The 27,828-nt window shown below is 52.7% G+C and overlaps 1 protein-coding gene across 14 annotated transcripts in view; it reads left to right on the top strand.

Annotated features, from left to right (window-relative positions):
• ANK1 (ankyrin 1) overlaps positions 1-27,828 on the top strand; it is a 241,711-nt gene that overhangs the window by 188,840 nt on the left and 25,043 nt on the right. For 7 of the 14 annotated variants that reach the window (XM_054561512.2, XM_063726624.1, XM_054561507.2 and 4 more), the window contains exons 18-38: positions 801-899; positions 2,572-2,670; positions 2,917-3,015; positions 4,892-4,984; positions 5,414-5,486; positions 6,591-6,614; positions 7,497-7,593; positions 8,896-8,974; positions 10,236-10,333; positions 10,422-10,646; positions 11,676-11,830; positions 12,191-12,402; positions 12,891-13,095; positions 13,783-13,879; positions 14,108-14,336; positions 16,405-16,530; positions 16,658-16,777; positions 18,419-18,497; positions 18,778-18,852; positions 20,712-20,843; positions 22,615-22,761. In XM_054561512.2, coding sequence (XP_054417487.2) covers positions 801-899; positions 2,572-2,670; positions 2,917-3,015; positions 4,892-4,984; positions 5,414-5,486; positions 6,591-6,614; positions 7,497-7,593; positions 8,896-8,974; positions 10,236-10,333; positions 10,422-10,646; positions 11,676-11,830; positions 12,191-12,402; positions 12,891-13,095; positions 13,783-13,879; positions 14,108-14,336; positions 16,405-16,530; positions 16,658-16,777; positions 18,419-18,497; positions 18,778-18,852; positions 20,712-20,843; positions 22,615-22,761 — 2,563 coding nt within the window. The remainder of the gene's footprint in view (positions 1-800; positions 900-2,571; positions 2,671-2,916; positions 3,016-4,891; positions 4,985-5,413; positions 5,487-6,590; positions 6,615-7,496; positions 7,594-8,895; positions 8,975-10,235; positions 10,334-10,421; positions 10,647-11,675; positions 11,831-12,190; positions 12,403-12,890; positions 13,096-13,782; positions 13,880-14,107; positions 14,337-16,404; positions 16,531-16,657; positions 16,778-18,418; positions 18,498-18,777; positions 18,853-20,711; positions 20,844-22,614; positions 22,762-27,828) is intronic. The other 7 variants (XM_063726626.1, XM_054561514.2, XM_054561510.2 and 4 more) reach the window with 1 other exon arrangement.

Genomic DNA, 27,828 nt, shown 5'->3' with positions numbered 1-27,828 from the left:
CTGCAACTTCTGCCTCCCAGGTTCAAGTGATTCTCCTGCCTCAGCCACCCAAGTAGCTGGGATTACAGGCATGAGCCACCACGCCCTGCTTATTTTTGTATTTTTAGTAAAGATGGGGGCTCACCATGTTGACCAGGCTGGTCTCGAACTCCTGACCTCAGGTGATCCACCTGCCTTGGCCTTCCAAAGTGCTGGGGTGACAGGCATGAGCTGCCGCGCCCAGCCATTTAAACAGCACTGTGTGTCTCTCAATGTGCTTCACCTGTGCTTTCTCCAGCACTCCTCATCTTGCCCCTGAGATGGATCCATGATAACACCTATTGTCTAGATTAGGAAACCAAGGCTACAGGGCTCTGAAATTCACCATGGAAATGGGGCATCCTTTATTGGGAAGTCCATAAAGCACCAACAATGGGAAAGTGCCATAAAGTTCATCTAGATCACAAGTCAGCAAACTATGGGCCCGTGGGCCAAATCTGGTCCACCACTTGTTTGTGTAAATAAAGTTTTATTGGAACACACCCATGCCCATTCATTTAAATGTTAGTCATACAGAGACATGGCCAAAAATATTGATGATCTGACCCTTAACAGAAAAAGTTGCCAACCCCTGGTCTAGTGTAACCACCTTACTTTTTAGATGAGGACACTGGGGCCCAGAACAAGAAGAGCTTTGCCTGGAGCCAAATAGCTAGTTGGTGACTGCAAAGTCAGCTTCAGCTCCCAGACCTCAGAGCTCTTTCCTTGTGGCCTGGAATTCTTTACTTGCTAGAAGGTGATGAACGTCTTTTTCTTTGCAGAGCGGACTCACTCCCCTCCATCTGGTAGCACAAGAAGGCCACGTTCCAGTGGCAGATGTGCTGATCAAACATGGTGTCATGGTGGACGCCACCACCCGGGTAAGGCAGGCAGCCGGAACTTCAGTCTGTGTGGACTCCTTGCTCACACTTCAGAATTGAATCTTCCACAGAGCTTTGAAACCCCAAAGGCCCAGTGGGACATTCTTCTCTGCCACTTCCTAGGGCTGGCAGTGGAGTTTGAAAACACGACTCCTAATTATCTTTACTTTCCCATTGCGGACTTTTTAAAGTTTGCTAGACCTTTGAGCCTCTGCAGTGAGAAAGCGGGACGAATGTTTAATCCTGACTCTAAGACCTGTCTAACATGAGTAGTTAGCAGGTCAAAATGTCAAGCTTCCCCAGATCCACACAAAAGCTTAGCCCCTTTTCTTCCAGCACTTGGTTAAATCCAGTTCAACTTTCTTTGAACCTCTGGTATGTGCAAGGAGCTATGTGAATGGAATCTGCCGTCGAGGTGTCTGCAGTTTGGTGTGGAGGTGATTGCTAGGGACAGGAAGGAAGAGCGTAATTTGATATTTACTCTTAAGAGAGGAGCTGGGAGCACAGAGTGCAGAGAGGGTGTTTTTGGTTGGTGCGAGGAGGTGTGCTTCATGGAAGAAGCCACATTTTGTTTCTTTTCCCCACAAGGGAACCATATTAAAAGGAAGGGACAGTGACAGTACCAGGAGCTCCCGCCCCCTCCAGAGTAGCACAGAAATGCCGGCGATAATGTTCTGCTGAAGTCACCCTGAGAAAAGTCTGGAAACTGTGTTTTGTCTCCAACTGCCTGCAGCTTCCACGGGAATCTGCTTAAAATCCAAGAATGTTTTGGATCTTTGAGGCTTCACTTGCGGGCCCCGTTTAGTCTTTTGGGGTCCTGCACAGAGAGACCCTGTCCTGTGGGTTAGAATGGCCTTGAGGATCCCAAAGCCATCCCATTATGGGAAGGACCTGTGCTTGGGTGGTCTCTGGAATCTGGTACCAGCTTCCTGGGACACTTGGGACCAAGGAGCTCAGAGGGCCTTGGCCTGCGGGCCCAAAATTCAGGGAGGCAGTACCACAAAATTCAGCAGGACAGACTCCTTGAACGGCCCAGACTCACATGAGCAAATGTCCCAAGTCCATGCATTTCAATAAGCAATGACCAGTTCCCGTAAATTCCATCACACCACAGTCACTTGGACAGCCTTTTGGGGGTTTTTCAATGGGATTTCAGCTTTCTAATGCAAAAAGCCTGTTGTCATTGGAGTGACCATGACCCCACATCTCCATCTGCCCTGATCTCAGCACCCTTCCCAGGCCTGAAGGCTGTTTCTTCCTTCTTGACATAGCTCCCCCGGGATTCTGTGACGCTGGTCTCTCAGGGTTTCCCTCCTCCCTCTTTTCTGCCTCTGCCTCACTCCTTCGGCCCTGCTTTTCACCCTCCACTTTATCCTGGGGGACCTCTCTCACCTCCAAAGCTCTCAGATCTCCCATGCACTGACGACCCCAGCACAGCCCTCTTCTTGCGGTTGTGTCCATTTTCCAGTTGCCCACTTGACGTCTCCCCTTGGGTCTCCCACAAGCATCTCAGCCTGGTGGTCTCTGCCCAGCAGCAGCCATTCAGCTTGTCAATGTCAGCCTTCAAGGGGCTCCCTGTCCATTCTCTCTTTGAATCAGCTGCTTTGGGAAGGATTTCATGTGATGCCCAGCTCAGGAGAGCTCCGGTCACTCCTTCTCATCTGCTTTTCAGATGGGCTACACTCCCCTCCATGTGGCCAGTCACTATGGAAACATCAAGCTGGTGAAGTTTCTGCTGCAGCACCAGGCAGATGTCAATGCCAAGACCAAGGTAGAGGGGTGCCCCAGCCACGACTCCTGCGCTGACCCTTCTCCATGCCAGATCAGGGTGCAGCCAGAGCTGCTCTGGGAGCACTAGGGGCTCTGCCACAGTTTTGACCATGGACCCTGAAGGAAGAAAGGGGGAAAATGCATTTTATTAATGTCCCACTTCGAAGATGGGCAGGCACTATCATCTGTAGGCAGGTCTCTGTCTAGTGGCTGGCTAACCCTGCCAAAATGTCTGCTCACTTTGCAGCTAGGATACAGCCCCCTGCACCAGGCAGCCCAGCAGGGACACACAGACGTCGTGACTCTGCTTCTGAAAAATGGTGCTTCCCCAAACGAGGTCAGCTCGGTGAGTACATTCTCTCTCCTGAGTTTAGAAAACTGGTCCCCATGGCAGCAGCCTTGTGTGATCTCCCCTAACCGTAGAGGTTAATGCATGTGTCTGGGGCCTGGACGGGGCCGCAGCACCCTAAAGCCACAACTACCTGGGGTACCCTGGGGATGGGGTGCTGTGATCAGTTCCTCTTTCTGGTGAATTGATCGTTTTCCTTTTAAGCACCATTTACCCTCCTCTTTTATGTTTATTAAAATATTCTTGAGTGTGGGTGCAGTGGCTCACACCTGTAATCACAGCACTTTGGGAGGCTAAGGTGGGAGGATTGCTTGAGGGCAGGAGTTCAAGACCAACCTGGGCAACACAGTGAGTGCTTGAATCTACAAAAAAATTTTTTTTTTAATTATGTGGGTGTGGTGACACGTATTAGCTGTAGTCCCAGCTAATTGGGAGGCTGAAGTGGGAGGATAGCCTGAGTCCAGGAGGTCAAGGCTGCAGTGAGCTGTGATTGCACCACTGCAGTTCAGTGTCCATTTTCCAGTTGCCCACTTGACATCCAGCCTGGAAGACAGAGCAAGACCTTGTGTCTTAAAATATATATATATATATATATATATACACACACACACATACATATACATATATATATGCACACACACACATACATACCATATATATATAAATACTTGTTGAAACCCATTCTAAAATATGTGAAAGTGTTTTCAGTATGGTACAAGTGAACACAGTTAAATGTCCTGGGTGCTTCCTGATCTTTCAGGGCTCAAGGTTATCTTTAGTGACATCAGCAATCATCGTTCAGTATGAGCTTCCTCATCTGACCATGCGGAGGTTCTGTGAAATTATCTCCGTGTCTGCTTCTATCTCTGAAATAATGTGGACCCTTGGCTGGGTGCAGTGGCTCACGCCTGTAATCCCAGCACTTCGGGAGGCCAAGGCAGGTGGATCACTTGAGGTCAGGAGTTCGAGACCAGCCTGGCCAACACTCCAGGGCAAAACCCTGTCTCTACTAAAAATACAAAAAAAAAAATTAGCCGAGTGAGGTGACAGGCACCTGTAGTCCCAGCTACTCGGGAGGCTGAGGCACAAGAACCACTTGACTCCAGGAGGCAGAGATTACAGTGAGCCTAGATCACGCCACTGTACTCCAGCTTGGGTGACAGAGTGAGACTCTGTCTCACACACACACAGAAAAGTGGACTCTTGATTGTAGATGGGGTTGCAGAAATTGCAACTGCAGCTGGACTTGAATCTGAACAGAGCCCAAGGCACATCCTAGAAGTAGAGAAGTCAAAAGAAAAATCAAGCCTCAGTATCCATTTATGATCATGTAGCTCTTTGAATCAAAGTAGAAAATATGCCCTTGCTGTATTTCTGGTGATTTGTGATTTCTGAGTATTCTGATTAGAGTTCATTGAAGTATATGGATTAATTCAACTATTTTAATACCCCATCACTGACACCCAAGAACAGACTTTGGGAGCAGCAAGCAGCCTCCCTCTGTCCTCATCTTCCTAAAACTGCATCTGGCAACTTCCTGACCTCCTTCCCAGTGGGTTGCCACTTAGCAGAGCCTGACTTCTCCTTGGGAGATTTCCTCTGCTGGGTTGCAAGGCCCCACACTTGACGCTGCAGATCGAAAGCACCGCTGCCCTCCCTCCTCCCACACCTTTCTCTGTGGGTGCTGCTACTAACACACATCTAGGCACACACACGTGCAGGGAGGGATCTCTTTCTGGGCCCCACGGTGACGTCTGTCCACTCAGGTCCTACTGAACAACTAGAAGGTGAACTCGATCTGTGTCTAGGGGGCCAGCCCCGCCTCCTAGACTCCATCCCCTGTCTGACTGCACCCGGGCTGCTCTTTTCCCAGGATGGAACCACACCTCTGGCCATAGCCAAGCGCTTGGGCTACATTTCTGTCACCGACGTGCTCAAGGTCGTCACGGATGAAACCAGTTTCGTGGTATGTCTGCCTCTCCCCCGCACCCACCCCAGACACACTCAGCCTGGTGCACAGGCGTGCCTGGGGTTACTCTGGAAGTGGGGTGCTTTCTGGGGCTCCCGGACGCCGGTCGGAGGCGCCGCTCCCGACGGGTGGGAGCTTGTCCTCCTTCCAGCGGGGCTGTGCTGCCACCTAGCGGCCCGAGGACTAGGGGCGGGACCAGCTTTCCGGGCAGCAGTGGAGTGGATGGGGTCTGGGGAGATGGGAAGCCAGTTTTCCTGGGTCCCATCCCAGTGGTTTCTGCCCGGCAGCTTCCAGGCTGAGCGCCTCCTCCGTCTGTTTTTCTTCATTTTGGGGAAGCCCCACAGGCGTGACCAGGGAACCGCTGGGCTGGTAAAAAATGTGTGCGGCTCTAGTTTGGGTTGAATTATCTGCTTTTTCTCGTTTTAGTTAGTCAGTGATAAGCATCGAATGAGTTTCCCTGAGACAGTTGATGAGATCCTGGATGTCTCGGAAGATGAAGGTAAAGTTGGGGTAATGAACTCAGGCTGGTGGGGACAGAGCGGCTCCGGGCACCCTCCAAGGGGGCTTCCTGCCACCTGCCAGCTTTGTCCCCTTACAACATGCCCAAGCGCTGTAGATGGACACTGAAACTGGGGAGACCTGCTTTTTATAACTGTTGTCTACTATCACAAATACTGCTCTATTAATACTTAGGTGAAGGAACATTGACTAAATTTAAAATCCCATGAAGTTTCAAAAACACATGTATGTTTGCATAGATTACGGATGTGTATCAAATCGGAGCATGGTTCTACTGAGATTAAGTCTCAGCACCATGAGGAACTGTAATAAAATTCTGCCTGGTTCTTTCTTTGTGCTTTGAACGAATACTAAGTGGATTATTCAAAATCTGTGAGAATGCCTTTTAAGCTGCACTTCTGACCACATAGTGGGTCAGTAGGTTTTGGGTTATTTCTGTGATTATGAAATTACTATAGGCTGGCTGGGTGCCTGGGTTCATGCCTGTAATCCCAGAACTTTGGGCAGCCGAGGTTGGAGGATTGCTTGAGGTTAGGAGTTCAAGACCAGCCTGGGCAATATAGGGAGACCCCCTTCTCTACAAAAAAAAAAAAAAAATAGAACTAAAAATTAGCGGGGTGTGGTGGTGCACATCTGTAGTCCCAGCTACTCCAGAGGCTGAGGTGGGAGGATTGCTTGAGTCCAGGAGCTTGAGGCTGCAGTGAGCTGTAATCACCCCACTGCACTCCAGCCAGGGTGACAGAGCAAGACCCTGTCTCTAAAAGAAAAAGAAAGAAATTACTATACTCTCAGCTTGTATGAACTATAGAATGCTTCTAGTATTTTTCCTAACCCCAGCAAACCTTATTTCATCACCAATTAGATGGGGATGTTGAGTAGTAGGATCCTCAACTCTGGGGATGTTGAATAGTGGGGTGGGCTGGATCAGCTCAGTGGTCCCTTCCATCTGGATAATTTCATGGTTGTATAACTTTGTCAATTAGAGAAGCAGAGCTTCTGGTGCTCCTTTGGATAATATATGCCTCTCACTTTAACTGCCTTCAATGTGGTCCTTCTTTCAACTCTGCTCTCCTTTGCTTTCCAGGAACTGCTCATATAACTATAATGGGTATGAAACACTTTCTGTTTCCTGTGGTCTTTTCTCACTAGAGCGCATTTCACCCTAAGCAACCCTGATGCTCACTAATCCATTCCTGCTTTCCATCTTCCTCTGACAGCTAATAATCTGGAGCCAGGAGCTCAGCTAAACCAGGGAATTCACACCCATGAGACCCATGCCTGGCGGGCAGCTCCTGCCTGTCCATCTCTGTGTCTGTGCCCATGCCACCGTGTTTGTGATCATAACTGCATGAGCTGTTGTTCTTCCATTCCGTCAGCTCCAGATCACAAGCCATGGCGCTCACTCCTGGGTAGCAATGAATGACCCCTCAAGGTCGAGGGCCGGGGCTCCAGCTCCAGTTCAAGCTAGGAGAGAGAAACAAAGAGGCAGTCAGAGGTGCAGGCAGCCGATTGACCCCTAGTTTGAAACTCTTTGTGATGGGCTTTGGAAGTAATGAGGTTTTAGTTGCCATGATTACAAAAAATTCTCCAGCCCTTTGAAATGAGTGGGTCCAGTTCCACTGTAGTTTATTCTTCTGTTGGTGTGGAGTGGAAAAGAGCAGTAGCAGTTCCTTCTTTGGTGCCATTGCACAGCTAAAAGGGCTGTTTTGAATTGGAACTAAGCGAACAAAGTTCTTTCTGGCTGTGTCTTTGGCCTCCTGCAAAGCCTCAGGCATCTAAGATGTCAGGAGCTGGCTACCCTGCTCTCTATCCCAGAGCTGGAGGACCAGGACTGGGCAAAGACATTGCTCCCAGTCTCCTTGCAGCATCAAGACCTTCCCCACTCCTCAGGAGCAAGCCCCCAGAGGCAGAGCAGGAACAGAGCTTTTTTAAAAAAAGAGGGACTCTTCTTCCTCTACCCTGTCACTCACTTGAGCTCTTGCTGTTTCAGGGGAAGAACTCATCGGCTCCAAGGCTGAGAGGCAGGATTCCAGGGATGTCGATGAAGAGAAGGAGCTGCTGGATTTTGTGCCGAAGCTAGACCAAGTGTGAGCAGTGCTCCCGGGAGGGTCCCCGGGGGTGCCGAGGTGCAGCCCTGTGGCTCAGAGCAGGGATTCCAGAGGGAGGAAGGGCACAGCAGGCCAGGCGCTGGGCACGCTGCCCGCAGAGAGAGACGGTTTGTACCTTAGGATGCGCTAGCTCTGCACCCTAGCCACTAGGGCAGGCGGAGGCCTCCCTCACACCGTGCTGCCTGGATGCCTCTCTGCTCTTCTTCCAGGCTCCCCTCCTCTCCCAGGCTCCCCTCATTCACAGCCTTATATCCACACCCCCTCTCCCTCTTATCCACACTCAACTTCTCATCCAAAAGTTGAGGAAGATGGCCGGGCGCGGTGGCTCACACCTGTAATCCCAGTACTTTGGGAGACTGAGGCAGGAGGATCACCTGAGGTCAGGAGTTCGTGACCAGCCTGACCAACATGGTGAAACCCTGTCGCTACTAAAAATACAAAAAAATAGCTGAGCATAGCAGCGTGCATCTGTAGTCCCAGCTACTCAGGAGGCTGAGGCAGGAGAATTGCTTGAACCCGGGAGGCGGAGATTGCAGTGAGCCAAGATCGCACCACTGCACTCCAGCCTGGGCAACAAGAGCGAAACTCCATCTCAAAAAAAAAAAAAAAAAAAAAAGTTGAGGAAGATTCACATTAGAAACTATTGCCAGGCTAAGCTCGAACTCTTGACTGTATACCTCTGCCCCTGAGGTATGTTAGGTACAAGCCAGGGGAGATCCGGGTCTGCCTGCCTGGACCACATTTCTCATTTCCCCCTGTGACTGCTGTGAGTTATCTCACTGTGGGCACAGTGTACACAGGGACATTTTGCAAAGCAATCTAATATCGACGACTTTGTAGAAACACTGAGCCCTAGGTGTTTTCTGAAAAGACGGAACAAGCAGGGAGTGAAACCATGGGGCCATTTACTCCATTGAATTTGCTGGACATCTATTAGAAAGAAATACAGAGCTGTAACCCTGACCATAAGCAACTTGCGGACTCATTTGGTGGGATCGAAACGCACACCAAGTGGTCATGTAGCAACACAGAAAGATATATCGCTAGCCAGAGCGAAGATTCTGTCAACAGGTTCTAAAGGTAGAGAAAGGGGTGACGAGTGCAGGTTGGAGTCGTTGGGGAGGACTTCATGGAGGAGGAGGCGGTCCTTCCACCAGGTTGTGAAGCGCAGTCAGGCTCCAGAGTGGAAAGCCGGAGGGAGAGGCTTGGAGGCAAGAGGAAGAGGAAGCTGTGTGCACATGTGGATCAGCCCTGTGATGTTCTGGTGTTCTTGGCACGCAGGGTGGAATCTCCAGCCATCCCCAGGATTCCCTGTGTCACACCTGAGACAGTGGTGATCAGGTCAGAAGAGCAGGAGCAGGTGAGAAGCTCCTTCTCTGTGGTTTCCCCACATGGAGGGCATGAGTACCCTGGGACAGTGATTGTTGAGGGGTGGCCCGTACGTAGCACAATAGGCACTAATAGCTCACACGCCCCTCACTGTCCAACTGGCATTCCACGCTTGGACGCCTCATAATGGTGCAACATTGGCGGCGTTGGGTGGGCGGCATCTGGGAGAGATGGTCAGATGGGGCCCTTTCCTGTGGTGGCGCAGTCCTTGGGTGCAGCCCAGGACAGCAGCAGTGAGAAACCAGCGGGTCCTTGACCAGCCCACTGTCTTCGACTCTTGGCCTAGGGTAGGAACTCCAGCCAGCAGATGTTTACTGGATTCCTGCTGCGCACCCTGGACAGGCTTGGGCAGGAGGGGTGGACACCTGCCTCCTGGGAGCCGGGGCCCAACCAGAAAGAGTGGACTCGGACGCATGAACCCAGTTAGCACAGAACCAGGAGGGAGAGCGGGGGAGTGCTCCACTGTGTGGTGTGAGTGCTCACAGAGTGCAGAGCAGGGAGGCCCTAGCCAGCCCCAAGGTGGCTGGGAGCATCTGTGGAGGAGGTGAGACGTGGGGAGTGGAGAGGATTAGATCAACAAGGGCAAGGGACAAGGATGTTCTGGACCGGGGGAAAAGCAAACGTGAAGATGTAGAGAGCACCAAGGCCGGGTTCAGGTCCTGCTGGCTGTGCCAGGGCAGACTGGCATCCCTGTAGTTGCAGCGTTACCCTAAGGCAAGTCCCCGTTGCACAGGTGAGGAGGCAGGAAGCCCCACAAGGGCAGGAGTCTGTTGTGTTCACCTCGTGGACTCCAGATGTCCAGGTAGCCCGCCCACAGCTAACTGGCGAGGCGGTCACGGTGCTGGGATGCAGTGCCCACCCTAGAGGAAGTTGGCCTGCTGAGAGCAGGGCTCCCCATGGGCAGAGCTGGAGAGAAGGGGGCGGGTCTGCAGCAGGTGCAGCGGGCCTGGGGCCTGGAGCCAGACTGAACAGTGAGGACTGGCTCCACCCATTCCAAGGCTCTGTCCCAGGGTCTTGAGCCAAGGAGAGGCATGGAGGTGGGAGGACGCTCGCGCTTCCTTTCAGACCCCAGGACGGCCTTGTCTCACAGGGCAGTGGGGTCCCGTGGGAGCACTTTCTCCACATGGCACCTGGTTTCTGGCGGCAAGGCTCTTCCAAGCCTCCACACCCTGGCAAGGCATCCAGCCGGCCCGGGAGGAGGTGGGACAGGAGGACCCTTTCTCTCTCCCCAGGCATCTAAAGAGTATGATGAGGACTCCCTCATCCCCAGCAGCCCAGCCACCGAGACCTCAGACAACATCAGCCCGGTGGCCAGCCCGGTGCATACAGGGTGAGTGGTGGGCGCAGGGCTCGGGGACTCCTGTCTCCATCTCCAAGAGGGGATGCGGAAGCCCAACGTGCATCTGCGCCACTCCTAGGTTTCTGGTGAGCTTCATGGTCGACGCCCGGGGTGGTTCCATGAGAGGAAGTCGCCACAACGGCCTGCGAGTGGTGATCCCGCCACGGACGTGCGCAGCGCCCACCCGCATCACCTGCCGCCTGGTCAAGCCCCAGAAGCTCAGCACGCCGCCCCCACTGGCCGAGGAGGAGGGCCTGGCCAGCAGGATCATCGCGCTGGGGCCCACGGGGGCACAGTTCCTGAGGTGAGTGTGCGCAGGCAGCCCGTGTCCTCACCTGTTCCTGTGCCACGGAGGCCACGCCGTCTCCACTGTCCTGACGGGGAAACAGAACTGGGTGCCCCTCCCCTTTCCCTGACTTTTCCTAACACACGAAGGTGTCCATAGCCCTGAGAGGGCTTACAACTCTCAGATCTCAGGTCGGGCACGATAGCTCACGCCAGTAATCTCAGTGCTTTGGGAGGCTGAGGTGAGAGCATCGCTTGAGGCCAGGAGTTTGAGACCAGCCTGGAAAACATAGCAAGACCCCGTCATTGTAAAAAATAAAAAGCAAAACCAAAAAAACAACTCTTAAATATTTTGTGACACTAGAGACAAGGCCACTCTGAGGCCTGAGGGTCTGACCTTTAATGCACTGAGAGTCCCCAGGAAGACAGCCTCCCTGGCCGTTTCCCCTGAGGATGAGCAAAGTACCCGGCTCCAGAGGCCTGTGCTCCACTCCCCTGAAGCAGCCTGGGCTCCTCCTGGAGCTTTGCTGCCCCTCAGGCACCACGGGTGTGATGTGGGGACAGGCCTGACCAGGAGGCCCTGCCTTCTACCTCTGTCCACCCTCCTGGCCCCTCAGAGCGGTCACCACCATTTGCAAAGCAGCAAGTTTTCTCGTTGACCTTTCTTTGTCCTCAAAGTGTCCCTCTGAAAGAAATGTCATTATGGCCAGTTGATAGATGAGGTCACCCGTCTAGGGATGTCAGATGGCTTTTTGGAATCAGGTGCAAGGACAGGATCTTTAGGTTGTGGGAGCAGAGCTCCCATGAAATGAGACTGGCCCTGCCCTCACTGTCACTGCAGGCCTGGCAGGGAGCAAGCGGGGCCATGGGAAGCCCTGGGGACCTCCCCATGGGTCTGGTCCACTTAGAGACCTGCCTGCAGGTGGGGCCTCCACGTGGCTGTGGAAGCGCCTTATCTATCTGGGTGGGAGCCGGCAGCCCCATCCCTCCCTGTGCCCCGCCTGCCTTGTGTGAGCACCTCCCCGCCACCACTGTGTCCTTGCCTCAGCCCTGTAATCGTGGAGATCCCGCACTTTGCTTCCCATGGCCGTGGAGACCGCGAACTCGTGGTTCTGAGGAGTGAAAATGGCTCTGTGTGGAAGGAGCACAGGAGCCGCTATGGAGAGAGCTACCTGGATCAGATCCTCAACGGGATGGATGAAGGTAGGGGCGGGGGATCCCAGGGCTGGGTCCCCTCCTTGCAGAAGAGGGGTTTGAGTTGCACCTTAAAGGTGGTCTTTGAGGGCCACCTGAAGTTTGGGAAGCCCCAAGAGGCTGGGAATGGCCTGGTGTGGACAAGCCCTGGGTCCCCAGGATGTGTGAGGGGATGCTCAGCTGCTGCCTGCAGCCACATCTGCTCTGCTGGGCCTCTGGGCTTGGGCACTTCTTCTGGCCACTTTGCCGCCCGGCACCTGGGGAGGGTGTGTGCACTGGGTCTTGGGGACAAGGAGGCTCTGGGGCCCCTGGAAGTCCTGAACCTGTGCCTGATGTGACCGGGGTGGCGGCCTGTGTGTGTGATTCCAGAGCTGGGGAGCCTGGAGGAGCTGGAGAAGAAGAGGGTGTGCCGAATCATCACCACCGACTTCCCGCTGTACTTCGTGATCATGTCGCGACTCTGCCAGGACTACGACACCATCGGTCCCGAAGGGGGCTCCCTGAAGAGCAGGCTGGTGCCCCTGGTACAGGCAACGTTCCCGGAGAATGCCGTCACCAAGAGAGTGAAGTTGGCTCTGCAGGTGACAGCCCTCCTCCCTGCCAGATCCTGGGGGTGGACTGAACTCCAGGCCTCCGGGAAGGCCACCCTCTTCCCCAGGACATCCCCACACTTTTGTCTGGTGCTCTGAAATGGCACAGTGGAGATCTGAGTTTAAAGCTCAAAGGAGAGTTGAGTGGGAAGGGGTGAGGTGGAAGCTCCCTGATAAGTTGCAGAACCCCTGGTAACCCATCAAGCTGCACGGCCCGGTCTGTGCGGCATGCAGGAACCGCATGACCTCCGGGAGTTGACTGTGGTGCGAGCAAAGATGCACCAGCCCTGGGAGTAAGAAGCAGAGGAGAAGGGGAGAAAGGGCTCAGAAAGGCAAGCTCCACCATGTCGGTTCTGTGGTCCAACAGCAGGGGGGACCCTGTGCCCTGACGGCCACTCTCACCAGGCATGGAGCTGCCTCCCGTCTGACTAGCTCCTCTCCTGCTTGGGCCTGAGTGTCCTGCCTCTGTCATTTCACAGGCCCAGCCTGTCCCGGATGAGCTTGTCACTAAGCTCCTGGGCAACCAGGCCACATTCAGCCCCATTGTCACCGTGGAGCCCCGGCGCCGGAAGTTCCACCGCCCCATTGGGCTTCGGATCCCGCTACCTCCTTCCTGGACCGACAACCCGAGGGACAGCGGGGAGGGAGACACCACCAGCCTGCGCCTGCTTTGCAGCGTCATTGGTGAGAGGGGCCCCTGCCTCAGACTTGTGTTCTCGGCCAGCTGCTACAGTGCTTCTGGAACACAGTAGCGGGGTGACTCAAGAAGGCGAGGCCAGCAATCCCCTTAGTTTTTGTTGACTTCCCCGGGAGTGAGGTGCTCTTCCAAGAGATGGAAGGATGATGCATCTGCATAAAAGTCCATGCCCATGCGGTGCCTCATGCCTGTAATCCCAGCACTTTGGGAGGCCGAGGCAGGTGGATCACCTGAGGTCAAGAGTTCGAGACATGGAGAAACCCCGTCTCTACTAAAAATACAAAAATTAGCCAGGCATGGTGGCGTGCACCTGCAAACCCAGCTACTCCAGAGGCTGAGGCAGGAGAATTGCTTTAACCTGGGAGGCGGAGGTTACAGTGAGCCGAGATCATTCCACTACACTGCAGCCTGGGCAACAAGCATGAAACGCCATCTCAAAAAAAAAAAAAAAAAAAAAAGTCCATGCCACTGGGGAAGAACCCTCCAAGCCCTAGAAGGAGGGGCATGCCAGTTGCTAGGAGGAAGAGCAGCAGGTGAGGGTAGGTGTGCCCAGGGCTGCAGACAAAGTGAGCTTCACCCAGTCTCACCTTGCACACCAGGGCCTTAGCATTTTAGTAAGCTCCATGCTTACGTCCTGAAGACTGTCCCCAGCCCCATTTCTGCCGGTGTTACAGGAGGAACAGACCAAGCCCAGTGGGAAGACATAACAGGAACCACCAAACTTGTATATGCCAACGAGTGTGCCAACTTCACCACCAATGTCTCCGCCAGGTGAGACGAGGCCAGCCCAGCCCAGCGTTGTGTGGGCCGTCCTCAGGCTCTGTGCTGCTGTCCAGGCCTGAGGCTGAGGCTCCCTCACTGTTCCCTCCACGTGGAAGCCTCCGTGACCACAGGTGTGGCAAGAGTAGCTACGGCATGGCTCACGGGCTGCTCTCGTCTGGATGGAAAAGATGCTCTCTGTTGGGCACTTGGGAACACATAACTCGCCCTGCTTTTTAGGTTTTGGCTGTCGGACTGTCCTCGGACCGCTGAGGCTGTGAACTTTGCCACCCTGCTGTACAAAGAGCTCACTGCAGTGCCCTACATGGCCAAATTCGTCATCTTTGCCAAGATGAATGACCCCCGAGAGGGGCGCCTGCGCTGCTACTGCATGACAGATGATAAAGTGGACAAGACCCTGGAGCAGCATGAGAACTTCGTGGAGGTGGCCCGGAGCAGGGACATAGAGGTACGGGGCTGGGCCCTGTACCGCCTCTGGGACAAACCCTCCTGCCATTTTCTCCAGAACACCATTGCCAGGTGCAGGCAGGCAGTCCTCCCTCTGTAGACGAGCGGCTCCACAGCTGTCTCTCTTTGAGACCCCTCTTGAGAAGCATCTTAGAGAAGCTTCAGGAAAGGAGAGAGATGCCACCATGCACATCTCAGAGGAGGCTGCAGGCTTTTGGTCCAGTGATCTATGAAAAGAGTTGGCATTTGCCGAAGGTCTTGTGCACCAGGGACTATTAAAAGTGCTGGCCATGCCGAGCGCAGTGGTTCACGCCTTTCATCTCAACACTTTGGGAGGCCAAGGTGGGTGGATCACCTGAGGTCAGGAGTTCGAGACCAGCCTGGCCAACATGGTGAAACCCTGTCTCTACTAAAAATACAAAAATTAGCCGGGCGTGATGGCACGTGCCTGTAATCCCAGCTACTCGGGTGGCTGAGATAGAAGAATCACTTGAACCCGGGAGGCAGAGTTGCAGTGAGCCGAGATCGCACTGTTGCCCTCCAGCCTGGGCGACAGAGTGAGACTGTTTAAAAAAAAAAAAAAAGTGCTAGCCAGCTGGGTATGGTGGTGGGGGCAGGAAACAAAACAAAAAACAAACAAACAAAAGTGCCGGCCAGGGTCAGTGGCTCACGCCTGTAATCCCAACACTTTGGAAGGCTGAGGCAGGAGGAGTGCTTTGAGCCCAGGAGTTTGAGACCAGTCTGGGCAACATAATAAGATGCCATCTCTATTAAATAAATAACTAAAAGTGCTTTTCTTGCATAATCTCATTTAATTCTCATATTTATGGGTACCTTTATTATCCCTTATTTATGTATTAAGAAACTGAGGCTGAGAGGTTAAGTAACTTGCCAACGGTCACACAGCTAAGTGAGTGGTGGAGACGGGATTTATCCAGGTCATCTCTGGCCCCAGAGTCCACACCATGACTTGCTGTGCTAGGGTTTCAGTAACACCCAGGTGAGGAGGCAGAGGAAAGGGCTCGACAGATAATGTGAAGAGTGAAGGCATGGGGGCTATGTCTGAACCAGTTACTGATCCTAAGAGACCCACTTGGGTTAAGATGTGTAGTAAGCCAGCAGTGATCTAAGCCTCAGAATCTGCACTGAGTTTTCCTGGGGAAGACTGAGGGCCCCAGAGAACAAGTGCAGGACTAGAAACTTGGTTCTAATCCTGTCTTAGGCACTAACGAGACAAGCCGGTTTTTCTCTTTCGGCCTCAATTTTTTCAACTGTCAAATGAGTTAATGATAACTTCTCAGTTGAAAGCTTTATATACACAGTAGGGATCATTATTATGGGTGAGATTAAAATAGAGCAAGTGTTTTCCAGCTCTTCTCATGAACAAAGCATCTTTGGACAGACATAAAAACAGAACCTTGGTTTTATTTTTAGAAACAGGATCTCAGTCTGTTGCCCAGGCTGGAGTGCAGTGGTGACATCATAGCCCACTGCAGCCTCAAACTCCTGGCCTCCAGTGATCCTCCTGCCTCAGCATCCCAAGTAGCTGGGACTACAGGCACATGCCACCACACCTGGCTAATTTTTTTAAAAAATTTTGTAAAGACGAGGATTTCCTATGTTGCCCAGGCTTGTCTCCAACTCCTGAACTTAAGCAATCTTCCCACTATGGCCTTCTAAAGTGGAGGGATTACAGGCGTGAGCCACCATGCTCAGCCCAGAACTAGGGTTTTGTTGTTGTTGTTGTTGTTGTTGTTGTTTTCAGAAGCTATGTTATGATATTCAAGTGAAGGTTTGGAATACTTGATAGCAATTCCCATCAACATCTCAGGGATATTTGAAGATCCCTACATATTACAAAATCTATTGAAGTCGGGAAGCATGCGTCATTGATCACAATTTTGGAAATAAAGCCTTTCCCAAAACAAACAGTGGATTTCTCAGCACACACCCGCATGCCTCTTGCTGAGGCAGGGTGTGTCTTGGAGAGGGAAGGACCGAAGGTGGAAGGAGGGACATCTGGGCCCTTCTCTCCCTGACAAGCTGTATCTGCTTTTCCTCTCCTGCAGGTGTTGGAAGGAATGTCCCTGTTTGCAGAACTCTCCGGGAACCTGGTGCCTGTGAAGAAAGCTGCCCAGCAGCGGAGCTTCCACTTCCAGTCATTTCGGGAGAACCGTCTGGCCATGCCTGTAAAGGTGCCGGCGCCCTCTGGCTGACTTCTCCTCTGGGTCTAGAAAGTTGGGGAGGCAGAATTCTCTAAACCAGACAGCCGGGTGGCCTAGAAAAGGGCCCCTGAATTCTCCTTTGTGTGATTGAGTTTAGGTGAGGGACAGCAGTCGAGAGCCGGGAGGGTCCCTGTCGTTTCTGCGCAAGGCGATGAAGTATGAGGACACCCAGCACATTCTCTGCCACCTGAACATCACCATGCCCCCCTGCGCCAAGGTGAGCTGGCACCTGCCCAGGAGCCTTGGCCCGAGACGGGTTCCCTGTAGGAGGTCCCCAAACAGACCCCAGGTCCAGCACTTCCAAGGGGCTTCTTCCTGGTGGAACCTTTGAGTCCCCCGAGGCATGCAAAGGTGCTGAGCTCTCCTCCACATGCTCATGTTGTGGCCTGGCGGGGAGACCACGCCCTGGCCCTCTCTGTAATTTGCAGTGCAGCGCTGGTCATGTGACATGAAGAACAAATGTTGGTATCAGATGGTGATGGGCACATTCATGCTGTGGACCCTGGGCTCCCTAGGTGTGAAGGTGACAAGGGGCCCTAAGGGCATCTGCCTCGGTGTCCCTGGCCTGAGGCCTCCGAGGTTCACACCAAGGAGAGCTGCTAAGCTCTCCCAGCCCCTGCACGGCTTCTCTCAGGCCGCTTTTTCATCTACCTGCTTATCTTCCCAGGGTGCTAGGCCCTCACAGAAGGGAAGCCTGGTGTCCTCAGCCACTGCAAACACCCAGGGTTTTGAGCTCAGCAAAGGAGTCTTGGCCACGTATGTTCATTTGTCGATACCTGTAAGAGTATCCCAGTCACCACCTCTGCTAGGGACTTTGGAGGGATCATACGTCTCCTGACCGTCTCCGTGGTTTTCGTTGGTGTTGTTTTGCTGTTGTTGTTGTTGTTTTAATCATTAGCCTTCCATGCTAAACTAGGAAAGAAGCAAGGTTACATTCATAAGTCCATGGCTCAATCTCTCTTTTCTTTTTGGGCATGAGATGAGGGTGAACCAACTTCTTTTTCAAAAGAGGATTTTCAGGCTGGGCGCAGAGGCTCATGCCTGTAGCCCTAGTGCTTTAGGAGGCTGGGGCAAGGGATTGCTTGAGCCCAGGAGTTCAAGACTAGCCTGGGCAACATAGTGAGATCCTGTCTATACAAAAAAATAAAAATGAAAAATTAGCTGGGCATGGTGGCATGCACCTGTAGTCCTGGCACTCAGGAGGCTGAGGCAGAAGGATCACTTAAGGCTGGGAGTTTGAGGCTGCAGTGAGCCGTGATCGTGCCATCACACTGCACTCCAGCTTCAGAGACAGAGTGAGACCCTGGCTCTTAAAAAAAAAAAAAGAGAGAGAATATTTTTCTGCAGCCTTGGGCAAACGTCTGGATGCTTTTCCACAGGGCTGTGATGTTAAGGCCTTAGGGCAGTACAGAAACGGGTCTTTCAAGCAGAAAGAAATCCAAAAAGAAAAACAATCGTTTTAAGTTCAACCCCAGCTCCATCGCATATTAACTGGGTGATCTTGGGCAAGGAACTTTGTCTCTCTATGCCTCAGTTTACTTATTGATGAAATGGGAGTAATACAGTACCCACCTCCTAGGTTGCCGTGAACATTAAATAGGGCCTCACAGGTGATGGGGTGACGTGGGCTTGCCGTTATTACGACTGTGATTAATAACGCATGTGTGTTTCTTCAGCTTCCCTTCACTCCCGCTCCTCCCATGTGTTACTCTTTGTGTTAAGTCCCTGAAGAAACGGACTGATTGTTTACCAGGACTGGGGTCAGCCTTCCACACCCCTGCAGCATAGGTGCTCAGATCACTTTCTCTGGGAAGGTGGGGAGAGTCCAAAACCCAAAGCACCCTTTCTTCTTCTGCAGGGAAGTGGAGCCGAAGATAGGAGAAGGACCCCGACGCCCCTGGCCCTGCGATACAGCATTCTCAGCGAGTCCACACCAGGTACAGCCTCTGTGTGATGATGCATGCTTGCTCCCTTCCCAAGAAGGGTGGGCGTGAGCTCATCTCCCCGCAGCCCTGTGAGGGTTCTGCTGAAGTGCCGCTCGCTCAGCCAGTTCCAAAAGCTGCTGCAGAGCTGGCTTGGGTCTTCCCCTGATCTTGCAGAGAGTCTAGACAGTCACCCCAGTGCACACGGAAGCCACATCCATCACAGGCCGTGTCCTCAGGCCTGTCAACTGTGTCCTGCCCTGGCTACTAAATGAAATCTAATGCTTCTCCCCAGGTTTTCTCAGTGGGACAGAGCAGGCAGAGATGAAGATGGCTGTTATCTCAGAGCACCTCGGTCTTAGCTGGGCAGGTGAGTGGGGAATTGGGGGCAGAAAAGCACTTTGTCCATCTCACCTACCCTCTTCCCCTGTAATGAGCAATGAATGAGGCATTTCTAACCCTCCTTTTATCACCCATGGGTTATCTGATTTGTGATTGTCTGAGCTGGGTCTGCTGCCCAAGCCACACCATTGGGTGCCAATGAAGGGGGACCCCCCTGCCTCCATCTCTATCTGACTTTCTTTTCTAAGAAAGAATCAGCTTTTGAGTTTACAGGAGACCTTGAAAAGGAGGGAAGGAAAGGGCAAGTCTCAACATATTTCACTGTGGTCTGTGGCTATGGCTGGATCTCGCAGAAGTCCTGCCAACCGTCGGGGTAGATCTTATTTTAAGGGAGACAGGTGGGCAAATAAAGTGAAGGCTCAGAATGTGCTGTGCCCAACCACAGACCCTAGAACTGGATTCTCCCTGTGTAACCACAGCAGGTCCATTGCCCAATGTGAGTGGCAAGTCAAGACACATGGAGACATGGGGTTGCAGTGTTGAAAGAGGCTTAATCACAGGACCACCAAACAAGGAGGGAGGAGGAAACCTCAAATCCATCTCCCCAAGGAGGAGTTCAGGGCTGGGGCTGTTAAGGGCTTTGGAGTGGCTGGAGTGTGCAGGTGGTTGATTGGTTGGAGAGTGCAGGGTGAAGTCATGGACAGGGACAGGAAGAAGCTACGTTCTCGTGCTGATCCCTGCCTTCAAAGTGGTTGCTGGAATTGGGAATCTGAAAACCATCTTAAGGGATCCTTAAACAGAAGCCTAATGTCAGAAACCCTGTCTTTAGGAACAATGGGGGTGCAAGTGGTCAGTATCCAGCACTGTGTGGCTTTGAGCAACAAAGAAGAGGACCCAAGCGCAGCTTGGTGAATGCTTAATTATAACTGTATTTCTGTCCAGAGCCCGGCGCTCAATTCTTGTTGATGCTGAGATGGCTTCCCCTTCCCCTCCTTATTTTTTGTTAGCTTTTATATGAGTGGACTCCCTTCATTCGCTTCCCCTGGAGAACATTTTAGACACACTCAGAAACCTTTTGGCAATAACTTGTGGAAAGGCAGTGTGACAAACTCAGAAGTTCAGACACGGCTCCTTCTTTTAATCATGACTGCTGGCTGCTCAGGGGGCGTGTGTGTGCGTGTGTGTATGCATGCATATGTGTTGTGAGTGTGTGCACATTTGTGTTGTATGTGCGTGTTCTGATTCTCACCATCACTTTCTCCCCAGTCTTCTTCATCCTTGAAATTAGACTCTAATGCTATTTTCCTTCTGAAGAAATAACAATAAAAATAATGGGGGATTTTGGCTAACAGTCTGCATTATTGCCTTACATTTAGATGGGAACTTGTATTTTCATTTTAAATGTAAATAATGCCTCTCCCTGAAGATGCATAAGCTCAGGAGTCCATTTCTGTTCTCACTGGTTCTCGGCAGTAGGGCATGGCGTGGTCAAGGCAGCGCTGAGGTGAGAATCGGCAGGTACGGCTGCCTCCTGGCTCAGGGACTCGCTGGCTCTGTGACCTTGCAGAAGTTGCTGACCTTGCTGAGAGGTCATGTCATCTCATATTGGAAGTTACGAAAGGAAGAAAGGACATTTGATCATTCAGTCATTCAGGACCTATTTAACAAGCACCCCTCCCATTCTTCCATTTTCTGGGGATATAAAGGTATAGGTGCTGGCATTTCATAAGGAATTTCTTGATAAGAAGGAAGACCAAACCCACAAGGAGGCTGCCTCAGAGCTCCCTGTGCTCCCCACTGGGTGCCCTCACACCCCAGTGCCCACCCAGCCTGTGTGCTGCAGGCCCCCTGCATGGCTCACGTCTGCTATTGGTTCTTTGCTTGCAGAGTTGGCCCGGGAGCTGCAGTTCAGTGTGGAAGACATCAACAGGATCCGAGTGGAAAATCCCAACTCCCTGTTGGAGCAGAGCGTGGCCTTGCTGAACCTCTGGGTCATCCGTGAAGGCCAAAACGCAAAGAGTCAGTACCGTCCCACTGAGGAAGCCTGTCCTAGGACCTCCTCCCCACCAAACTAGTTCTTCCTTCAAATTCCCTTCATGACACTGAGTCTGTCTCTGTCTCTCTCACACTCACGCACGCACCTTTCGCGTCAGGAGGTCTTCCAGGCAGTCCTGCCTGAAGGCATGACCAGAGAAGCTTGGCCTCAGCCTTTCTCACATCCTTGGAATAAGATAAAAATTGCAAGGCCTGGCACAGTGGCTCACGCCACTTTGGGAGGCCAAGGTGGGAGGATTGCTTGAGCCTAGGAGTTCAAGAACAGACTGTGTAACATAGTCCTTTAAAAATTAGCCAGGTGTGGGCCGGGCGTGGTGGCTCATGCCTGTAATCCTAGCACCTTGGGAGGCCGAGGCGGGCGGATCACAAGGGCAGGAGATCGAGACCATCCTGGCTAATACGGTGAAACCCCGTCTCTACTAAAAATACAAAAAATTAGCCAGGCGTGGTGGCAGGCGCCTGTAGTCCCAGCTACTTGGGAGGCTGAGGCAGGAGAATGGCCTGAACCCGGGAGGAGGAGCTTGCAGTGAGCTGAGATTGCACCACTGCAATCCAGCCTGGGCAACTGAGCGAGACTTCATCTCAAAAAAAAAAAAAAAAAAAAAATTAGCCAGATGTGGTGGCACACACCTGTAGTCCTAACTACTCTGGAGACTGAGGCAGGAGGATCACTTGAGCCTGGGAGGTCAAGGCTGAGTGAGCTACAATTGCACTGCTGCATTCCAGCCTGGGCAACAAACAAAATCCTGACTCTAAAAAAAAAAAAAAAAAAAAAAAAATTGCATCAGGACTCCTAGATGACAACATCTGTGCAGGGTGTGTGACTCATCTTTGAGGTCTTCCTGTTGAATTTCCCAAGCAAATGAGTATTGTCCTCTCAGGACACAGTCTGGGTGAGCTGGACCCCAGTCTGAACCAGTTCTCATTCTCCCAGGAGCTTCCTCCAACCTGGAGGGAGCTTTGCCTCATTCTCTTTTCAGCTGCTCCTCAACCAGATTCCCAGACTCAAAACCACTAAGCGGAAATTGAGTGTTTACATTTGCATCTCAAATCATCTGGCAAGGACCAAGAATTTCAAAAGGACAGAATCTAATCATTCTCATCCTTATTTTCTTGTAGTACTCCTCTGAGATTACAAAATAATAATAATAATAATAATAATAAAACAGTCTTTCTAGACTTTTAAATTGGCCACTGTGGCGGGCACGGTGGCTCATGCCTATAATCCCAGCACTTTGGGAGGCCAAGGCAGGCAGATCACTTGAAGTCAGGAGTTCGAGACCAGCCTGACCAACATGGCAAAACCTTGTCTCTACTAAAAGTACAAAAATTAGCCAGGCGTGGTGGCATGCACCTGTAATCCCAGCTACTCGGGAGGCTGAGGCACGAGAATTGCTTGAACCTGGGAGGTGGACAGTGAGCCGAGATTGCCCCATTGCACTCCAGCCTGGGTGACAGAGTGAGACCAATAAATAAAATAATTTATTATTTTTTTGGTAACAGAGAGCAATAAATAAAATAACTGCCCACTGTTAGCATTTGGAAAAGATCTGCTGAAGTGTAAAAAGTATTCTCCCAAGAGGAAGTTTGTTTTGATTCTAATAAAAGAGGGTGCCTCCACCTTCTGAAAAAAATTATCTCCTTTCTCCATCTTCATCCTGGCCCCATTTTCTGAGCCCATGTGATCCTCGCTCACTGGCCTGGAGTAACGTGCATCTCTCTTCTGCGCCCATAGTGGAGAATCTGTGCACAGCCCTGCAGAGCATCGACCGTGGCGAGATCGTGAACATGCTGGAGGGTTCCGGCCGACAGAGCCGCAACTTGAAGCCAGACAGGCGGCACACCGACCGCGACTACTCGCTGTCACCCTCCCAGATGAATGGTGAGTGTCACCTGGACCGGGGGGACTGCCCTACAGGCATCGGCACCAATAACCCCTTCCCACAATACGTCATCCCTCAAAGCCTGCTCTGCCTCCCATTGGTGGGAGGTCTGGTTTGTCAGTAACGAGTTCCTCCTTTCTGGGGAAGCAGAGGCGAAGGAGAGAGAGATGGCTGCTCCTGTGCAGGTGGGCGTCACCTCCGCCTGAGCCTCTGCAGCCCTGCAGAATGGCCCCTAGGCCCTTGCCATCAGCAACTGCGTCCCCACAGGGCCTGGTGTATGGGAAAAAGCTGAGTCAGAGGCCGCCAGCTAGAGACTGCCCCTACACAGCTGCAGACTTTCCGGTAGCTCTTTGCAAGGCGTGGGCCCTCTTTGGGGTGTCAGTGTCCCCATCTGTAAAACAGTCAGTGGTTGGGAAGCAGAGGGCATGGAGATTCCTGGCCCAAGGTCTAGTGGAGTTTAACTGGACGGTGTTTTACAAATCCTGCTGTGGCCACTTCTAGGGACTGAGCGGTTTGCTCTTCCTGGAGCCGGGTCTCTGCTTTTTCCTCTCCCGCTTTTCTATCGTCTCATCTCCTTCCCCTCATTCTTTGTTGATGTGACTCAGCGTGGCAGGGATCCCCCGTGAGATCCAGCCCAAGGAGAGGATGTACAGGAGGCTATGACCTCTGCCCCCAAGCCCCTGCCACTCCTGGGCCAGGCCCCCTCGCAACCCCTTCCTCGCCCGCCCCCTCTCTGGCCAGCGGGCACATAAACAGCGAGGCCCCACTCTCCGGCCAGGAGGTCTGGGTTCTAGGCCCTTCCTTCCTGTCAACTCCCTGCATGACTGAGCCCTCTCCCCTTCTGTAAAATCAGCAAGTTGGATTGGATCCCTAAAATTCCTTACAGACCTTGAAACAAAATTTCCATGTCTGTGACATGGCTTCCTCGGGTGGCTGACGCGTCACCCTGGATGCCTGCATGGTGATGTGTATGCTCCTCAAGCTCCTCGTCTTAAGGGCCATCCCCGCCACGCCCAGCCTGAGGGTGGGCACCTGTGACTGGGTACACGGTTTGGGGGCGCGGCTGAGGGCAAGTCCCAGGTGGGCCTGGGCATGGAGCCGCTGCCAGGGGAGCCTGTGCTCGCTGAGCCCTCCCTGTCCCCTGCTCCGCGTCCTGTGTCTCCTGAAGTGTGCCATCTCGCATCCTGGGAGCAGGGCCCATCTACTGATCACGTCCCATCGCCTCTCTTCTGCCTCTGACCTCATCTTGACCTCTGTGCACTCACGCTATCGTGCTGCCTGTCTCCACTGTCTCCACTGTCCCCATTTCGGCAGGCGCAGAGCCGGCCACGTCCACATGCATGTCATGGCCCCCAGCCCTGTCTCCCCACGCATCTCATGGCCGTGTCCTGGGTGTACGTGTGTGTGTGTGCATGTGTGTGCGCGTGTGTGTGCGCGTGGGCACGTGTGTGCACGCGTGTGTGTGCACGTGTGTGCATGTGTGCGTGCATGTGCATGTGTGCATGTGTGTGCGTGCACGTTCATGTGTGTGCGTGTGCATACATGTGTGCGTGTGTGTGCACGGGTGTTGCTGTGTGGTGCTGCCTGCTGCGTGTGCCCGGCCCACTCCCCAAGTCCACCCCCTTGGGGATTCCAGCCTCCCCTCAGGGGACCTGGCCAGAGCTTTACAGAAGCTCAGTGGGCTGAGGGCGGTTGAGGGAGGCCACAAACCTGGGGAAATTCTGGTGACAATTCTCCTCTCCCTTCCCATGTGTCGAGGCTTCTTTGACACCCAGCGCATACTTTCGGTCAAGTCAGAGGGGCGCGCTTTTGATTTCCTGTACCCTGATTAAGCACCTACAGGACAACAGGCCACCAGAACCGCATGAGTGTGAATATTCACAGTTACAGACCTGGGCATCTGTGATCATCTCCCCGGGCCACAGACCCCTAGCTCCCACCAGGCCTTGAGGCATTCTTGCCCGAGTGGTTCTCAATTCCTGTGTGGGACTGGGCCTGTGCACTCCATGTCTGCTGAAAGGGCTCTGCTTCAGGGGATCAGCCCATTTGGCAAATATTTTTCAAGTATCAACCACATGCCAGGCACTGTGCTAGGCAGGAGAGAGATACCTGTTCTCAACCAGACAAAACAAAACTCTGCCTTCGTGGAGCTTTTCCCTCCTGTGAGGAGAGCCACGTGGGGAATTGTATTACACACCAGTAGTTACCACGCATGGTGCAGGAGAAACAGACCAGAGTCGGGGCCGGGGGGACTCATGGTGCAAGGGAAGCGGGTGGCACTCGAGGACTTGCTGGAGATGAGGTGGGAGCCATGCGTCGGCACTGAGGGGGAAGATTTCAGAGCAGGGAGTGTGAAGAGGGCTTTCCTGATGCGTTCACAGGACGGGGCTGGAGGCGGGGGCAAAGGGACAGTGGGAGAGAAGGCAGGCGTGGGGGCTGGAGGGGTGACACGGAGCCCACCCATAGACTGTCATGAGGACATTGGGTTTGACTTGGAGTGAGCTGGAAAGCCATCAGAGGGTTCTGGCCAAAGAGTGGCATGATTGCACTTAAGTCTTTGAGGGAGCCCTCTCCCGAGTAGTTGACTTCAGATAGTCACAGTCAAATGCTCCGTGCTTCCTGGCTGCTCTGTGCAGCCTCAGCAGTCCCCGACACCCTCTCTGGCAGGTCCCCGGTAGACCCAGCTCTGTGCCCCGCACACCCTCCCCTGGCCCCAGCAGACTTATGCACCGATGCCCTGCTTTGTCTAGAATCAGCTTCTTTATATTTTTCCTGCCTTCCTCCCTGCCCCAGAAAGTCTGGCCCTCATCTGGGTGCCCTTGTGTTCCGGAGAGAAGGTGGCAGGACAGTCAGAGGTCTAAGGGGGTGGGGGGGGGGCATTACAGGCTCTGCAGCTTCTCTGCTCTTCCCTGGGCAGGGCTCGTGATGGCCTGACCTGGTCCCCACCCAGCCCAATGCACTGATGCCCACAGTCGGACCTTGGCTCCTCTGTGCTTTTCCTGGTCCCTCTGCATGTCTGAGCCTCTTTCTGAGGCCCTGGGACTCTGGGTAGTGATAGGCAGCTCTGTGAGTGCGACATAAGTGGGTGGTGTCCAGGAATTAGAAGCCTGAGGCTGTCTCTCCCTTCATAGCTCTGCTCACCACCAGCGCCTTAATTGGCCAGAGCAGAGGGGCTCAGGCCAAAAGGCCAGTGTGCTTCTCCCACACAGGAGAGGACTGCCCAGGCCCTGGGAATAAACATGAAGAAAGCATGGCCTATAGAGCCAAAATAAAATAGCATGTTTCTGAAAATAAAACAGACTTCCCTTATGAGAGGAGAAATGATCATCTCACACCCATGTGAGCTCCATTTGGCCTGATAAATCAGACACAAACTAATGTCTGCTTGGAAATAAAACATGTTTTATTTCCCTCAATTCTTCACAACTGCGGCTAGTGAAGTGTGGTCTTGTCTAGGACGAGGCTGTCTGACGGCCCCTGTTGCCCCGTTTGCTGCTGACGTTGAGCTAACAGGACGATTATTACCTCTGGGTCAGCACAGAACCAGGGCAGTGACCTGGAATGAGGAGGGACCACCTGACTGTATGCTGCCCCAAACCAATATGTGTGGCTGCCTTTTACCTGACTTCTCCAACATGTAGCCCCAAGACGAGGCCTCTAGACTGAGGGAGGGGCTGGTGACCCAGGTGTGGTGGGGCTGCATGAGACTACCAGAGAGACAGACATTCTGGAACTCACCCTGGGGGATCCAGTGGATCTGCCTATGGTCTGGTCCACCCCAGACCTGTGAGATGTTCCTCATGAGGATGCACTTGTGCTTCTACAAGTATTGCTCCAGCTTCATAGTGACCCCCACCAGCACCAGGAGTACAGCTAGCTACCTGTGGCCTTGGATCTCAGCCAGCATGGCTGGGAGAGGGAGCAGCTGGGCATGTACCCTAAATGCTGTTACCAGGGAAGGAGTCCCAGAGTGAAGACAAGTAGGGACTTCCTGCAGAGGTGGTACATGTGCTCTCTGTATCCATACTTTTTTTTTTTTTTTGAGATAGAGTTTCACTCTTGTTGCCATGGTGTGGTCTCGGCTCACTGCAGCCTCTGCCTCCCGAGTTCAAGCGATTCTCCTGCCTCAGCCTCTCGAGTAGCTGGGACTACAGGTGCCTGCCACCGCACCCAGATAATTTTTATATTTTTAGTAGAGACGGGGGTCTCACCATGTTGGCCAGGCTGGTCTCAAACTCCTGACCTCAGGTGATCCACCCGCCTCAGCCTCCCTAAGTGCTGGGATTATAGGCATGAGCCACCGTGCCCGGCCCCTTACATCTTTATTTGGGTGAAATTCCACTAAAGCAAATGCCATGGAAGTCTCAAGGTGGGAAAGTCACAAAAGGAACCCATGAATGAGCCTCAAGTGTTCTGTGGCTGCAAAGCTGCCCTCTCCCAGTTCTCAAGTCTCATCGCAATTCCAAGGAGTGATGGAATGTTCATCCAGCCAAATCCAAGGAGCTGTGTCAGATGCAATGTGTGCCACTTCTGGCCAAGACGGGATAACAGGGACCGGATATACCCTCCTGCTTGAAACTACTGCAGACTGAAAAATGGACACACTATATGAGACAACAGTTTTCAAGACATTGGATATCAGATAACAAAGGACATGATCCACAAAGCATGGGAAATAAATGAAGTGAGCCCTACAGCTGTCTAGCTTACCGTTTTGAAAGTCCAGGGAGACCAAGACAGCTGGAGTTCTCAAGACAGAGCACCAGAGAGGAGACAGTTGCACAGATAGAACACTCTGGAGACCTGCAGAGGGTCCCCCACAAGTTTCAGATGAGTATTAGCAAGCTATTCCCAATTGATCTCTCACAGCCTTTGTTCAGGGGACAAAGAAGGATCCCATCTCAGAAACAGGGAAAAATTAACCCCCAAAGCTCCAGTCCTCCCTGATAAAATTTGAAAGCAAAATGCAAAAGGATCAAACTGCTTCCAAGTAACTTAACTGCATAATAGAACAAAGCTCAAGCATACAGGGATACAAAAACATCCAGCACTCCAAAAGGTAAAAT

This window comes from Pongo abelii, chromosome 7 (genome assembly GCF_028885655.2).
Source record: "Pongo abelii isolate AG06213 chromosome 7, NHGRI_mPonAbe1-v2.0_pri, whole genome shotgun sequence".
Lineage (NCBI taxonomy): Eukaryota > Metazoa > Chordata > Mammalia > Primates > Hominidae > Pongo > Pongo abelii.
This window is presented reverse-complemented; position numbering and strand designations above follow the sequence as displayed.